This window comes from Triplophysa dalaica, chromosome 1 (genome assembly GCF_015846415.1).
Source record: "Triplophysa dalaica isolate WHDGS20190420 chromosome 1, ASM1584641v1, whole genome shotgun sequence".
In the NCBI taxonomy this organism is placed as follows: Eukaryota; Metazoa; Chordata; class Actinopteri; order Cypriniformes; family Nemacheilidae; genus Triplophysa; species Triplophysa dalaica.
The window spans coordinates 12,275,872-12,290,844 of record NC_079542.1 but is presented as its reverse complement, the minus strand read 5'-3'; the positions used below and the strand labels follow the sequence as shown (position 1 = coordinate 12,290,844).

General features: G+C 43.5%; 1 protein-coding gene across 2 annotated transcripts in view; it reads right to left on the bottom strand.

Annotated features, from left to right (window-relative positions):
- Positions 1–596: 596 nt before the first annotated feature.
- The window catches only part of tshz3b (teashirt zinc finger homeobox 3b), a 34,006-nt gene continuing 19,629 nt past the window's right edge, over positions 597–14,973 (bottom strand). For both annotated transcript variants that reach the window (XM_056744093.1, XM_056744086.1), the window contains exon 3: positions 597–6,817. In XM_056744093.1, the coding sequence (XP_056600071.1) occupies positions 3,420–6,817 (3,398 nt within the window). In that variant the 3' untranslated portion in view covers positions 597–3,419. The remainder of the gene's footprint in view (positions 6,818–14,973) is intronic.

Genomic DNA, 14,973 nt, shown 5'->3' with positions numbered 1-14,973 from the left:
GAAGCTTTGGGTCAGTGCAGCAGTGAATCAATCAGGCCCGATTGTTGAGAAGTGCAGCACGTGGACGCGCGTGTCGCCTGCATCATTGTAATTCGCCATGTGCAGGATGTGCCGGCACCCGCTTATTGTACAGGCCTCTTGAAAATAGTATGTGTGTGTTTGTGTGTGATAGCGTGAACACAGATGCATTTACGCCGGCTCGCGTAATCCGCAATTTCGTTTATCTGAGAAGTCCAGCAATACACGGAGTCCCTCAGAAGCTCTATGGCATTACAACGATGCATTCAATTGTGCTGGAGAGCGTTTTGTGCGAGGGCTGGTTTGAGGGTTCTTCCGGGTTTCAGACACTCTGGTCGTTTGTATCAGCTAAACAGAGATAAAGCCAACACTGTGTGGCTGTTGAGTCCTGCGCACGTAAACCTCATATTCTGAGCTGATTTTGTGTACAGGCCAATTACGCTCTATACATCCTGGGAAATATACTCATTGTTAAGGTATTTAGGCACAAAGCAATTACGTAGGTCTTTTCTTCACAAACACACCTTCTTTATTGTGCATGTGTGTATTTACAATTTATGTTCCGAACTGGGTCAAATTCAAAATGCATTACAATCTCCAGAATGACATCAGTACGTTAGCAGGAGAAAAGAAACATGGCCCTGCATCAGATTATGAAGGCTACACACATCATTTATGGCAAAAACTTTAACTTTAAAAAGACACCATGAGCATCAGGGTGGAGTGGGATATTGTTTACTTCTCGCGTGCGTGGGAGTGTGTAGGCACGTCTTGATAGTTAAATGTCTCTGTGCATACTCGTTTTCAACCTTAATAACCCCCGGTTCTGTGGCTCGCCTGACTGGAATGGAGGAGAGAAAATGGCTTTCTTACACTTCAATTTCTCGCATATTTTCTTTGCGACTAATGAGCACCTTAAATATGGCGGAAGACTTCAGGGAAGCCTGTGAAGGCTGACATTTTCACACACAGCAGCACCTTGTCACCACACATGATGTAGCCTCTACCTGGTTCCTGACGTCTCGGAGCGTGCGCGTGTAGGTGTGCATGCCGAACGCTCGTTGACAGATCTGACGAGGAACATATTCAGTAACTAAACAAAGTAAACCATTTGAGAAAGTGTCCCACCATTATGAGATATATCTTATACATGCTTCAAGTTCCGCTGATCTGTTCACAGAGGTTCTCTCTCTCGCTGTGAATCTGCGTTTCTTACCCTCTCTCACACACATAAACATCTTGCATCCAGTTCAGTATGCCATTTAGACTTCCTTCCGAACACAGACAGAACTTTATACACAAACTATTAACGTGGGTTTAATGTCATCCTGGGTAAGGCCCAAACAAATCTGTCCCTGCAAAATAGGAGCTTGTGCTAATTACAACAGTGAAAATGGCGAAAAAGAGACAGTTAATGCCAGAGCAATTATCTGCTACATTCCATTGTAGAGAGAGAAAGGCACATCGCTCTTCAAGCTGCCTGATGGTTCCCTAGTTAAACCATATTAGGAGACGTTGCGAGTCGATGTGTCACCAAGCAGGGAATTAGATGAGAGGAGTGATGGGATAGATCCGCACAAATTATATAACACCACCAAAGTCGGCGACGTTAGAGGAAAAAACTTCCTGTTTGAGAGACCAACAAACACACACACACATGCACACACACACACTCACGCACGCACGCACACACACGCTCATTCCCCTCAGCGTTGTGTGGCTGTTGGGTTAGACCACCGGACCACTCTCTTCACACTCTTGTCGTCTGCTATTTAACTGACAGCAGTTTGCTTTAATCCCTCATTTTTTATCCCCCCGGCGCCCGACAGACTTATGAGCCATGACACATCAAGTTATTGCAAAAAAACCCAAAACAATTTCAATTTAATGCTGCAGTAGAAAAAAGGTTATATGAAGTCATATAATGAGTGCTTCATTGTCAACAACAACAAAAAGGAAACACGGCACAGAATGCATAACAGTGCCTGTGCTGTTAACATGCCAATATTTTACACACAAGATTTCCATTCACTGGCAGCTGTCAGTTACTTCAGTAAATTAACTGCCAAAATGTAGCAGAACTGTCAATTGGAGGTAAGGTAACCATGGCTACCTTTCATATCCCCAAAAATGATAAAGCTGCAGTGTGGTTTTATGGAGGAATAATTAGACAGAACAACAAAATAAAAGTTACCAATCAGAAAGGCATTCTACAATATAAAACAACAACCAAGAGTGTTTATAAATAAAAGGTTACATTTTGGATTTCCAACTTACATTATAAAGTAGCATCTTTTTATACAACCATTTAAGTGAAATGATGGAACAAGAACTGTCTTGTACAAGAAGTTTAACCCTTTGAGCACGAGGTGGAAATAAAACTTTAGGGTGTTCTTTTCATGATTTTCCCTCTCGTTTTCATATCTTCTGATTAAATAACATATTTATAAAACTATTGTGCAAAACAATTTCATTAATGTCTTCATATATTGTGCACCAGTAGATAGTCATACTCATCTTAAATTAAAAAATATAAAATGATGCATAATTTAGACAGAAATTAGTTTATGTTTTTATGTACATATTTTTACACCGACCTGAATTCATAAAGGCCCCTGATTTGAGCAAACTAAAAGACTGCCATTTTGGATTCACATATATTTCTGCACTGCAAGCTGTCCATGTATATGGGGTGGTCTGTTATGACAATGCAATTCTTTTAGAAATTGCCTGCTCAAATACATATGAACTTGGCAATTTCCAATTTCTAATTTCTCTCTTTTTTATTTATATTTTTCTTTACTTTTCTGTAGGTGGTAAATATATAATTATTTAGACGTACTCAGAGGGTTAAATTTTTATGCTGACACCAGCATACTTATGTCACATAAAAAAGAAAAAAAAAATAAGAGCGAAGGAAAGAGAGATAAAGAAAATCCCAGATTTAGTTATCAAATATTGAACTAAACCATTTCATTAAAGCATGCAGCTTACTGCATCTGAACGATGCCAAAAAAAAATCCAATTTACACAACTTTCAAATACTTACAACTTCATTTTAGGTCTTTTTTTATTTACCTTCATATTTTACCAGTGACAAAAGCACCTCTTCACTCAACACTGCACAGTTAGAAAAGTATCATTTGTTTTTCTCAGTTTTCCATTTTCAACTAAAAATGCAGAAAGTTAATGTCTCTAAGGTTGAATGAGTGTTCCCAGCAGGAAAACTCTAAATGATGTGCCAAAACTAAACAGTAGTTTTCTGGCATCTATGTGCAGTTAGTTCTTCGTTAGTTACTTTAAGTTCTTTGAATTCTTTTCTCCTTAAGAAATGTTAGTCAGGCTTGAAAAAAGGACAGAGATAGGGAGACGAGACACAGAGTTTTTCTCCTTGGCCTTTGCTAAGGTTTCTCAAGTTCTTTAACATACATAAGATGGTCCTCAGGGGATTTGCCATGGGTCTTACTCAGATGGAGCTTGACAGCGTGCTTGCTGGCAAAAGTCCGATTACACAGTTTACACTGATATGAGGTGCCACTTGACTCCTCATCTGGGGAAGGGGATGGGGAGAGTGAGTGAGAGTTGGGGATTGAATGGGCCAAAGAATGCGCTTGGGATGAGAGCAGTTTCTCAGAGAAACCCTTGCTGTGACGTGAGATCTGGTTAACAAGCTGCTCCCCAGATAACTTAGCCAGGTCCCTGAGCCGGAAACCCAGATGTGACTCGAGATGGCTGACGTAGGTGGAGGGCGAACGGATCTGTGATGCACAGTCACTGCAGAAGAAGACAGGGTGGCCAGAGTCAAGATTTTTTAAAAACTTTGTGCCACCTGTCCGCCTTAGCTGGTATTTCACGTTGGCCAGCCAGTGGCTGATGGTGGTCATTGAAAGGCCAGTGAAGCGGGAAATATGCATGCGCTCCTGTGGACTGAGGTCTGACATAATGTATTTGCCGTCACCCGTTTGACGCAAACTGGAAGCAAACTGTGCTTGCAGGATGAGTAGATGCTGAGGGTTCCAGTTGGATTGCCGGCCCTTTCGCTTCTGAGCAGGAGAGATCTCCTCGAATTCCTCAGGTGTCGACCCGTCTATATCCGAACGCTCTGACAGACTTGTTGGCGTGGAGGACTTGGATGCGTGGCTTTCTGTGAGGTTGCGTAGCATATCAGAGATGTCAGACAGGGCATTCTCACGCAGAGGGGAGTTAGACATGAAGGAAGCCACAGCAGATGAGGTTTTGGCCATTGTGATGGTTGATGCGGGTGAAATTGAGGTGGGAGTAGAGGTGGAGGAGGACAGGCCAGCAGATCCCAGGGAGGTGCTCTTTTCATTCTTGCCTTTGGTCAGATCAATAGGCTGGTCATTGTTGATGTGGTAGAAGTAGCGATCCAAGTGCTCATTTGTTTTTTTGGTGTGAGAAGGAGTGGAAGCAGCTACTGCTGCCTTTTCTGCCAAGCTGTTGCTCATTTTGAAGAGCATGCTCATGGGGTCAAGGGATGGCAGGGCAGGTTTGGCAGCTTTGCCAAGGTGAACATTCATGACAGACTGAAGCGCACTTAAAGGGTTAACAAATGGCTGCTCAGGAGGGTGATCTGTTATAATAGCTGTGCTGCTGCATAAGGTAGAAACAGGACTTTTGATAGCGTGGTCCGTGCCATTTTCCACAGACTCTTTAGTTAGAGCTTCACCATTAGAGTCTTTGTGAGTATTTCCCCCACCATTGGTCTCAGGAGTTTTGGCCCCTCTCCTTTCTTTAGGGGACTCCGTTCTGGCAGATTCCCCTGGATCGCTACTGCAAGGAGAGGGTGTGGTCCGTCTACGAGGGGAACACCTAGTTCCAGGATCTCTCATCTTCTCCTCTACTTTGGCCACTTTTTCTGTCACTTTTTTGACAAGCTCCTCCATGGCATGAAAGTTGTTTTTTGGCAATGGGGACGTTTGGCAACTAGGTGGAGAGATCAGCGGATGGTTTTTGGTGGGAGATAGGATCTCTTCTCCAGAAAACATATATTTCAAAGGGGAACTTTTCCCAGAGTTGCGAAGAGAAAGTTTCATGATGTTTGGAAGCTGGTAGGCAGCGTGAATACTGGGGTAGCCACCCCAGCTGGGTGTGCCATTCTGTGCTTTGTTGATGGCAGATGTTACTGTATTCTCAAGAGACTTTAAAATGTCAAACCCCCCTTTAGGGCTTTCTTCAAGATCTTCCTCTGTCAAGTACGGATATTTGGATGAAACTTCAAACTTCTCTTCACTTTCACTTTCTGTTGCTTTCTTGTCTTTGCAATTGGTTGACTCCTTGGTACATTCAACTTCCTTCTCCTCCTTTTTTATCTCCATGGGCATGATTGCAGGGGAAATACTAGCGGGAGGAGGTGCGGGTGGTGGTGGGGAGAATGCCGTGGCAGCCAGTGGCACAGACTGTACCTTCTCATCATTGGCAGACGTGGTGATTAGAGCTGTTGCGGAGATAGATTCCATTATAGGTTTGCCTTTCTTGATCGCAGAGTTAGTGACCTTGATGAAGTGTCCTGTGACCATCATATGAGCTGTAAGCTCCTGCAGCGTGTCGTGTGAGCTTCCACACTCCATGCACTTCAGGATTTGGGATTTGCGTGATTCAAATTGCCACGCATAGCTAGCACCGTTCTGGTGTCCATACCGATTGTTGGGTGTGATGTAAGGATTGGGGGTCTTTGCCAGAATATCATTGGGGTCAGATAATGAGGGCTTGGGTGTACCACCATTGGAGTCTGGTGAGCTGGGGAGTTCTAGCTCAACAGGGGCTCTTTTACGAGCTGATGAGATAATCTTGGCTGCCACAGGTGTAACAGGTTCCTTAAGAGGCACTTTCTGGTAGTGTTTCGTCTTGATCATGTGAACACTAAGGTCCTGCAGTGACTCAAAGGAATGGCCACAGTACATACACTTAAGAACTTTCTGTGCATCCTCTTTCCCCTCCATCTCCAATAGGGATCGTTTGCGGGGCTTTGACCAGCGCCTGGTACCTTCACTGTCTGTCTCATGGTTGTCATCTCTGTAGTGGCCCATCTCGTTCATGTGTACAGTAAGTTCAACAAGAGTGTCATAAGCAGCACTGCAGTCCTTGCAACGAAACTTGCTTGCGCCAGTGAAGATGGAGCCGTAGAGTTTGGTGCTCTGTCGGTAAAGCTGCACAGTACTGAAGAGGTTTGGCTCAGATGCTGGATGCAGCAGTCTGCTCTGGTTCTGTGAAGCATTCTGCAAGGTCTTAGCCACAGCTGTCTGGTGCCAGTCGTAACCACCACTACCACAGCTACTGCTGCTGCTACTACTGCTGCTGCTTCTACTGTGACTACGTGGGGGCTTTTCAGCTGGCTGCTGGGGGGCATTCAAGTTCAGCGATGACCAATAGGAGTTGGTCAGGAAGCTAGTGTAGATAGCTTTCATCTGCTCCAGGCTGTCGGGGCCTAATGCTGCAACCTCCTCACCGCTTGGCGTGGTTGTTGTTGTCATCATCATCGATGAAGTTGAGGAAAGTGAAGTGAGAGGCTCCTTGGCTGAGCTGTCCTCTTCGTTCTTTACAGAGGCACTCTCGAAGTCTGACATGCGGTCACTGGACTCACTCAGGTGTGACTCACTGTCCATTTCGTGGCTGGAGAAATCAGCAGGTGGAGAGTCGTGGAAGCCAGGTCTGTCTTTAAGGAGTAAGTCCTTGTCCTGGCACGCATACTTCATGGCAGGTTCCTCCTCCACAGCTGAATCCTCACCATCGACATCCTCATCTAGTAAGGCAGCCTCCTTCAGCTCCTCTGGCACATATGCTGCAGGTAAAAAAAAGAGAAAAGAAAGACATGTTATCACAGTGTCCAATTATGAAGATTTGACACATTCCATTCCCACAATGCCTTGCATAGTGGATAGACAGCTGATAGAAATGTCAGGCATCAGTGTTTTCCTCCAGCACTGACAAACAAAACAATCAGTCTGACTTTTTTCATATCATAAACTGCTGCAGTAATTCCTTGTCTACTTTTCTATTGCATTACATTGCCACATGGAATTAAGTTATATTCCTCCCTTTCTTCGTTCTGAAAAGACAGAATGGTGGGGGGGGGGTAAAGAACAGAAAAAATGACTCTTCAAACCGAAGTTGCCACCTTATTCTTCTCAAGGGGCAACAGCTTGAAATTAAAACTAAATTTGAAATTAATGAAGCACATTCTGGAGGTGGCATTCGTTTCTGAAGTAATAAATTACTTGTATCAACCTCAGAGACAGCAGTTCCTGTCTGTCAATTAATATGTCTTACGCTTCTTCAGCAGCCCCTAATGCATTTGCAAACAGACACACTCGCCATTTAAATTAAGAAAGCATTCTCACTCATTACCCTGCAAAGGCTTGCCTGCTTGTAAATAAAAATGATTGTATGTACACTTCCGACATAAAATCCCTGCACCAAACACATTTGCGTCAATTACAAAAGATTTGAAAGTTGAAGTTTTAATTTACAGTTTAGCCTGGAGAACGCTACTGCATACGAAAAGAAGTGGTCATATACACAAAGCAGCATGATGAAATAAGAAACAAATGTATTCTTTTAAAGTTCCAGAGGATGAAAACCGAACAAGAGAGAGAGTGGGGAAAGAGAGAGAGTGTGTGTGAGAGAGCAATGTAATACACTGAAATAATTCCAGGCATTCCTAACTGCATCTGTTAATCTCTCTTTTGATCAGGTATGTAAACATCAGAGAGAGAAGACACTCTATTGGACACACTGGTTTTCTGTGAACATATTCTATCATGTCTAAATACCGCAAACGTCACACTTATCATACAACTTAAACACAGAGCGTGTAGAATTTATTCTAAACTTGTCCATTATGTCTAGAAAATCTTTTTATTTCTAAAGAATCAACTACTAAATAATTATAAAATAATATAATTGTATAAATATTAGCCCAAAAACGTGGACGTGTAACAAAAACTAAAACAATAAAAGTAAATAAAACACGGTGCAATAAACAATCAAGATCCCACTTTTTCTAAGTCTCAGCACCTTTATTTTTGCTTCCATGTGTAGCTATAATTTAGTTTTAAATGTAAGTACCTTAACATGCGAAGCCTTATTTTAAATTAATTTACTATTAAATAAATTACTCTAATTATTAAATAAATAAAAAAATTGGAAACATAATGGTAACTGTAAATAAGCCGTAGCCATTTCATATTCTGACATACTGAAATACAAAAAAGTAATTAAGAAATTGCATAAGTCTTCGAACAAAGGCCATTCAATATGTGACAGTGACATTTTTTACAGCATTATTATTAGGATCCATCTTCTCACACACATCACAGCCAGTCTGTGAAATCGAATCGCCCCCTACACAAATCACAACCAACTGCGATCGTGCAGAACACACAAACTCACATGCACACGCTCACACACAGCCATCTGTTCTGAATCAGCCAAAACGACAGCTGTTTAAGAGAACAATGCCTTCGTTCAGGAAGCAGGAGAAGCCGAGCTTTACATCAAGGCCAAATAGCAATGTAAAAACCCTGTTCCTTCAAATAAATACATAGCCTGACTTCAAATCCCCTCACAGTCATTACAACAACACACACACGAAAAAAAAGGTGGTAGTTATACCATGAGATTTTTACCTGCCAGTAAACCACTACTTGAAAAACCTGCTAGATCAACCTTGAACATAATTACACAAAATGATTAGGTGGTGATTAAAATAAAGGAGGATATGTGTGCTGATGGAGGAAACAGCAAAATTGTGAGAGAGAAAAAGAGAGCGAGAGAGAGAGAGAGAGAGAGAGAGTGAAAGAGAGTGAGCGTTTGCTCATCACTTCAGACTCATCTCACTGTAACCTTGACCTGAACTTCACTGTATATAGAGCACAAAGTATCGCTGGTGTGTAGGAGTTTGCCCAACAGCAAATCTGAGGGAGACGTGTGTGTGTGTTTTGCTCGAAATTCATTTTCAGACACCGAACACAGAATTAGCCCTGCTTGACAACACAACAATCAACAGTAACCCCCCAGCCTCAGGTAACCTGATAGAAGTGCTGAAAGATGAGAAGAAAGCAAAGGCAGGGTCTAATGAGAGAGACCGACAATCTGCTACTCACACACACACACACACACACACACACAAACTGAGTGTCGGTGCATGTCCTGGCTGTTATCCAGGTTCCCAAGCCCCCAGTGTACTCTGTCTGTGTGATCTGGCTGGGAACAATATTGAGATTTCATCCCTGGACCTTCTGAATCCAGTGCTATGGTCCAGGCTTACCCACACCACACAGGTGCTGTTTTAATTAGAAAACAGGATGCTTGGATCCAACTGTGGTGGGGTGGGGGTAAAATGAGAATGACCTCCCAATGATTTGGCATTAGACTGGAAGAAAAGCTTGATCTAATTTACACTCGGATGTCCAGGGAGACGACCAGCAGAGAATGCTGTTTTCTAAGGCTGTGGAGAGCGTAACCTTGCAAACTTCAAGGACCGCCCGTGTCTGGGCTATTAGAACACATACAGTCTTCAAAATGATCAGAGAGTGAAAACCTTAATACATATCAAAGTAATCAAACTAATCTTGTAGTGCTTTCATCAAAACAAGACCGGATACAACTGCGCTATGCGAATATGCCTCATTTTTTATGTTAAAATGAAAAGCATGGGCCCGGCTGAAAGAAACTCCTTGGGGTGAGAAACCCCTTAGTAACAATACTTCTTACTCTAAGATTTTTATGATTTGATGGTTTTCAGTGGCCAATGCTGGTATTGATATAGTAAGTAGGGTGGCCAAGGTACTGCTAGTATCATTTAATTTAATTTAATGAAACAAGTTCAACAAGTCATGACACTTGTTTTTTTTAAACTTCCTTTAAACATTTAAAACCAAAATCTGCACATCCAATGACAAAGTGGACACAGTTGACCGTCTGTATTGTCAGATAAACTTCTACCCCAGCATCTATATGTTAAAAAAGAATACCCTCTGAGCCTTCGGTTATCATGTCTTTTTACCCCTCTTCCTATACATGAATAGAACTATTACGCATGAACCAAGCAGACACACACAACTTGGCTGCTGGTGCTGGGTCTTGTTTGCAATCAGCCTCACTTACACAGACAGCAGTTGAAGTCGGCAGCCCAGTCCAATACTTCTGGGTGTGCGGATGAGCAGGAGAGAGTGAAAGAGTGAGTAGTTGGTAATTAAAGCTGCTATATATAGCCCCTAAAGCCCACATTTATAATGGGAGGTATCTCTCTCTAATATGCCACTATCTGCAATGTGATATCATTAGAAGGAAAATGGTTTGTAGCCTTAAGCAGACAGGCTGTCTGTGTGCGGCTGGAGAATATGAGATAGCACCAATCCACTTCTCTTCTCCTCTTTCCTCTCCTCCTCCACCCTCGCTCCTTTCCTCACCTCCCCTCCATCGCTCCTCGGCTATCATGACCCGCGTTAATGAAGTTAATTGAATCTGGGATCAATAATGCTTAATTATTGCAATTTGACATGGACAGACAAATCGGTGGGGAGGTCGGACGCTTACGTACACGAGCATGCGTTAGAGGAGATGTGTGTGTGTCCTGCGCAGGGGTGGGCGAGAGGGCACAAATGGACATGGGAGGCAGAGAGAGAAGGATGGTCGGAGCAGACAGGCATGCCATCGATTCCAGAGAGACGCCCCATCGACCAGGACCACTGACTGATGGAGGCCCTGCTCCAAGGCTAAAGCTGGGGAAAAAGAGAGCTCACTACGACCACTCTAGCCAGCCAGCCTGCCCTGCCCACAAACGGCACATTGAGATGGATGGACAGAGGAGTGTAACAGATAAAGATGACAAGTTAAAGAAAAGACGAGAAGCTTCTACCTTTGGATTCATTGCTGTTTTGTTTATCGGCTACTCGGTGATAGTTACCATGGCTATAAAGGTTTAATTTCCCTGCATTGTCCCTGAGACCAGATAAAAATCTCGTATTTTTATTTATGATAACATTAAAAGAATATGAACAGTGTTCTGCAGTTTTTGTAGTTGTAGTTGCAGTTTTGAAACATGTATTTGGGATGCTGCACACATGCCTGCCAGGCTTCCGACGCGAGTATATTACTGTAAACCCATTTACCGTTCGTGTTTACAAGCTAAGAGACGAGTCAAATTATTGTCTGTCACAGATGCTGTACGTAGACATTAAATTGAAAATTACCCAAAATATTCCTTTAGGATAGAAGCAATAAAACAAAACTTAAAACATTTTGGTACAATAATGAATGAAAATGAGAGATGGGGGAAGAGAGAGGGAGAGAATGAGCTGGTGTGGATTAAAGAGAAAAGAAACAGGGCTGGAGGTGCCCAGGCGCTGGCAGAACTGAGCGAGAGAGCTGGTAAACACAGACGCTAGCACGGCTAATCGCCCGCTCACGCCACTCAGCGGGAGAGCCCCTGACAGTGTGTGTATGTGTGTGTGTGTGTGTGTGTGTGTATGTTTACACACCCCCGCTCTCCCCCCTCGCATGTGCACGGCAACCGGTAACCACGCTCGAGAACAGAGCTTCCCCCCGCTGCCATAGCACCTCCACTGGAGTTAACACTCCTACACGGCATCAAGATTCGACAGGCTCGTACACACACATGAGTGCTCAGTCATACAAATGATCCTGTGAGCAACACAATAACGTACAAACAAAAAGTTGATTTATATTCAACAACAGCGCTCGGTGCTGATGCAGGCGTTTAGAAACCCCTTGCTAACGAAAACGCAGAGGAAATGATAACCTGTGAGCGCTTAAGCGAACGCGGTGATCACTGATTGTTTAAATAATTGCTGAACAGAAATATCGTTTGATCATCGACTTCAATTATGTAGCACTCAGATGTTGACCGAAAAGAGGTTCTGTTGACAAAATCGTTTTGGAGCCACATCCCCTTGAGATACCTAATAAAAACCTTAGATGTGCTTTTTGGATCTATTCCTTCAGATATTTGAACTGTGAGGTTAAAACAGCACAGCACGAACATTCTCATGAGTAAAATCACGCTCCACCTCTTCCAAAACGCTATCAGTCACTTATGAACATCAATGTCTGCCCAGATCGTCCCCTAACGTTCTTCAGATTTCTCCACAGTTAAAGATCCTTTCACCTGTCCATCTGGCTGTATGTCCTCTACAAACGTCCGAAAGACAAATAATCTGTGTCAGTAGGTCGCTGCTCTGACAAACCTGATAAATATACAGACTAAGAAAAGAACTTTGTGAAGACATGGAGACAAACCAACCTTACAGCCAGGGCGATAAATTGGAATATTTTTGGCCTAAGCCAGTAATCATGCTGATGAAAAACAAGTCTTCCTTATTAAATTTCAAAAACAATCATCAATCCTGTCAAAGAATTAAAAACATTTCAATGCAACTTAAGTTCTCAGTCTGTATTTAGACTATAAATCAGTGAAACCCCCAATGGTAGCAAATGACAAATGTAAAGAGAATGCAGGTGTTCCGGTATGTAAGAGACACCGAATGAACTCCACCTGTGCAGAGTAGATCATATCTCTGATGTCTAAGTGTGAAGCGAGGAGAGGATGTGTGTGCCAACAATTGTACTAAAACAAATAATAATGTGTATGAGATGTTTAAATACATTTACATGCATGAATTACTATATTTTGGCCAAAACAAATATTTAATATTATTTACCATTTAAAATGTAGCTGAATAGCCTGCATGGTACCCGCTGGTTTCCGATGATGATAACAACATACCCCTTGAATTAAACCAAATTCAAAAGATCAGTTAGAATTGTAAATTCTAGTTTGTTAATGATCACAGTGGCTCTGTTGTCTCAAACGGCCCACGAACCGTCATGACAAACAATTATGAAACAGAGAAACAATGATCTCCACCTAACAATCCCCCCGCCTGCCTTTGTTATTCAGACGCGTTGCACTTGGAGAAGTCACATTCCTAAAGCAAAGGGCAACCAGAGGTCAGACACACACACATACAAACACAGGGAACTCCCAAGAGGCCAAAAGAGAGGCAGAGGGAGGGGTGACCGTCTTTGAATGAGTATACATGTGTATCCATACTCCGATGCCCCCCTCTGAATCTCTGTTTTCCTCTGCGAGTAGCAGTTCCTCTTCTACTTTCAGTAATACCTCCCATAGCACATCTCTTCCTGCTTTTCTCTCCCTCTGTCCCACTCAGAATCACAGGAGTGTGTCAGTCTCCCATTAGAGAGGGTTGCTGGGTAATGGGAGAGAACAGATCTGCCTTGCTGTGATCCCCAGGGCCTCGCTCGACTCGGCTACCACACACACGCAAAACACATATTAGCAGCACAATATAAACACGCTTGAGTGTAGGCGTAAAAAAAAATGTATATAGAGAAACATCAGACGACGTAAATATGACAAAGCAGTCTGACGCAAACAAACGAGAAAGCAAATAGACAAGATCTCTGATTCAAAGCGGAAAAAGTCACTCGGTCTCATACGCGAGCCCTGACCTTGGCAGATAGGTTAGGCAGCGAAATAATAGGCATTTTCCACCTCATAATGCAGAGTGTTAGCCGGTGGCAGTCCACTGATTTAGGTACCACGTTGAGACGTCAATCTAAAGGCCTTGAAACAGTGATAGAGAGGGAGTGGAGGGGGTTATACACAGAGAGAGTGGACCTGGAAAGCAAAATGCGAGGGAGATAGAGAGAAAGAGATGCTCCTAATGGGAGACATGTAGTCATCTAGTGGCTGGCTTTCCCCATTCAGCGTGTCACTGGGTATCCATTACCTGCCACTCTCCTCTGATCTCTTTAGACAGCTCTGATCAAAAGATGTCATTTGACCTACTCGCCCGCTCGTGCCGGCCCGCCGGGGTATGTGGCCCACGAGTGCTGGGCGAGGAGGGGGGCTGCCTTGCCCGTAAATAAAACGACATCATCGCTTCAGCGTCCCGTCATGTTCTTTGGCCGATTATGATAATAGTGGATCTGTCAGCACGTAAACGGACAGGGCAGCCGTGCCACTAATACGCAGGATATAGCCTCTCTGCCTCCTCAGCGCCTGTTCCTCTCTTTATTGGGTCGTCTTTTCCCCCTCTCTCACCTTCTCCTCTCATTGGATGGCACCTCAGAATCAAGCCCTGCTTGTTGAGGATGTCAGGGTTAATCTGTTAGCATCGAGCCGGGCCGCAGAGGCAAACAGAAAGAGATTTGCCTTATTCTGATTTGGAAGCAGACAGGGCAGAGGGTGTAGATGAGCTGGGAGGGGACTGATTGTCTATGATATTGCTCGCGCTGCGTTTGAGAGGGTCTGCAGTCGAGCTGCGGGGCAGACGTGAAAACAGACACATAATCTAAACAAAACCAGACGCAGAAACAACACGCGGGCACGTGGACACATCCTAGAAAATAAAGTCGTGGCGGCACGCGAGACACGCGCGGCGAGGTGCTTGGATTCGGCAGAGGCGAAGCGGTAAAGGCTGGGAAAAGTGCAGTGTTTTAAAGCGGAGAAAAACGGCACACAATAAAGGGAGAAAACAACACTGCTCGGAGGCAATTTAGACTGCAAAACACAAACCATTAAGTTTGTGCATTATCTTTTAATTTAATCTGGAATGATTTATAATCCATCACGCAAGGCTTCAACCATATCCAATTATTCTCTGTGCCTTGATTGACAACAAAGGTGATTTATTAAGCTAATAAAAAGTGATGTGCACCCAACCCCACCCCGCACCCCCACACTGCCCCCTCCCAGGCGCTTTTAAAACAACCAGTTTAAAGAGAGATTGTTTACAGCGGTGTTGCCGTTCACCGTCGCCCTTGGCCACAGGGCTGGGGTCAGGTTTGTTATTTAAAACGGATAATATCGGAAGGTTATGAAACAGATCTAACATCAGTATAGCAATAACCAAACAGACCCCTTCAGCTGAAATACACCATTTTTCGAAC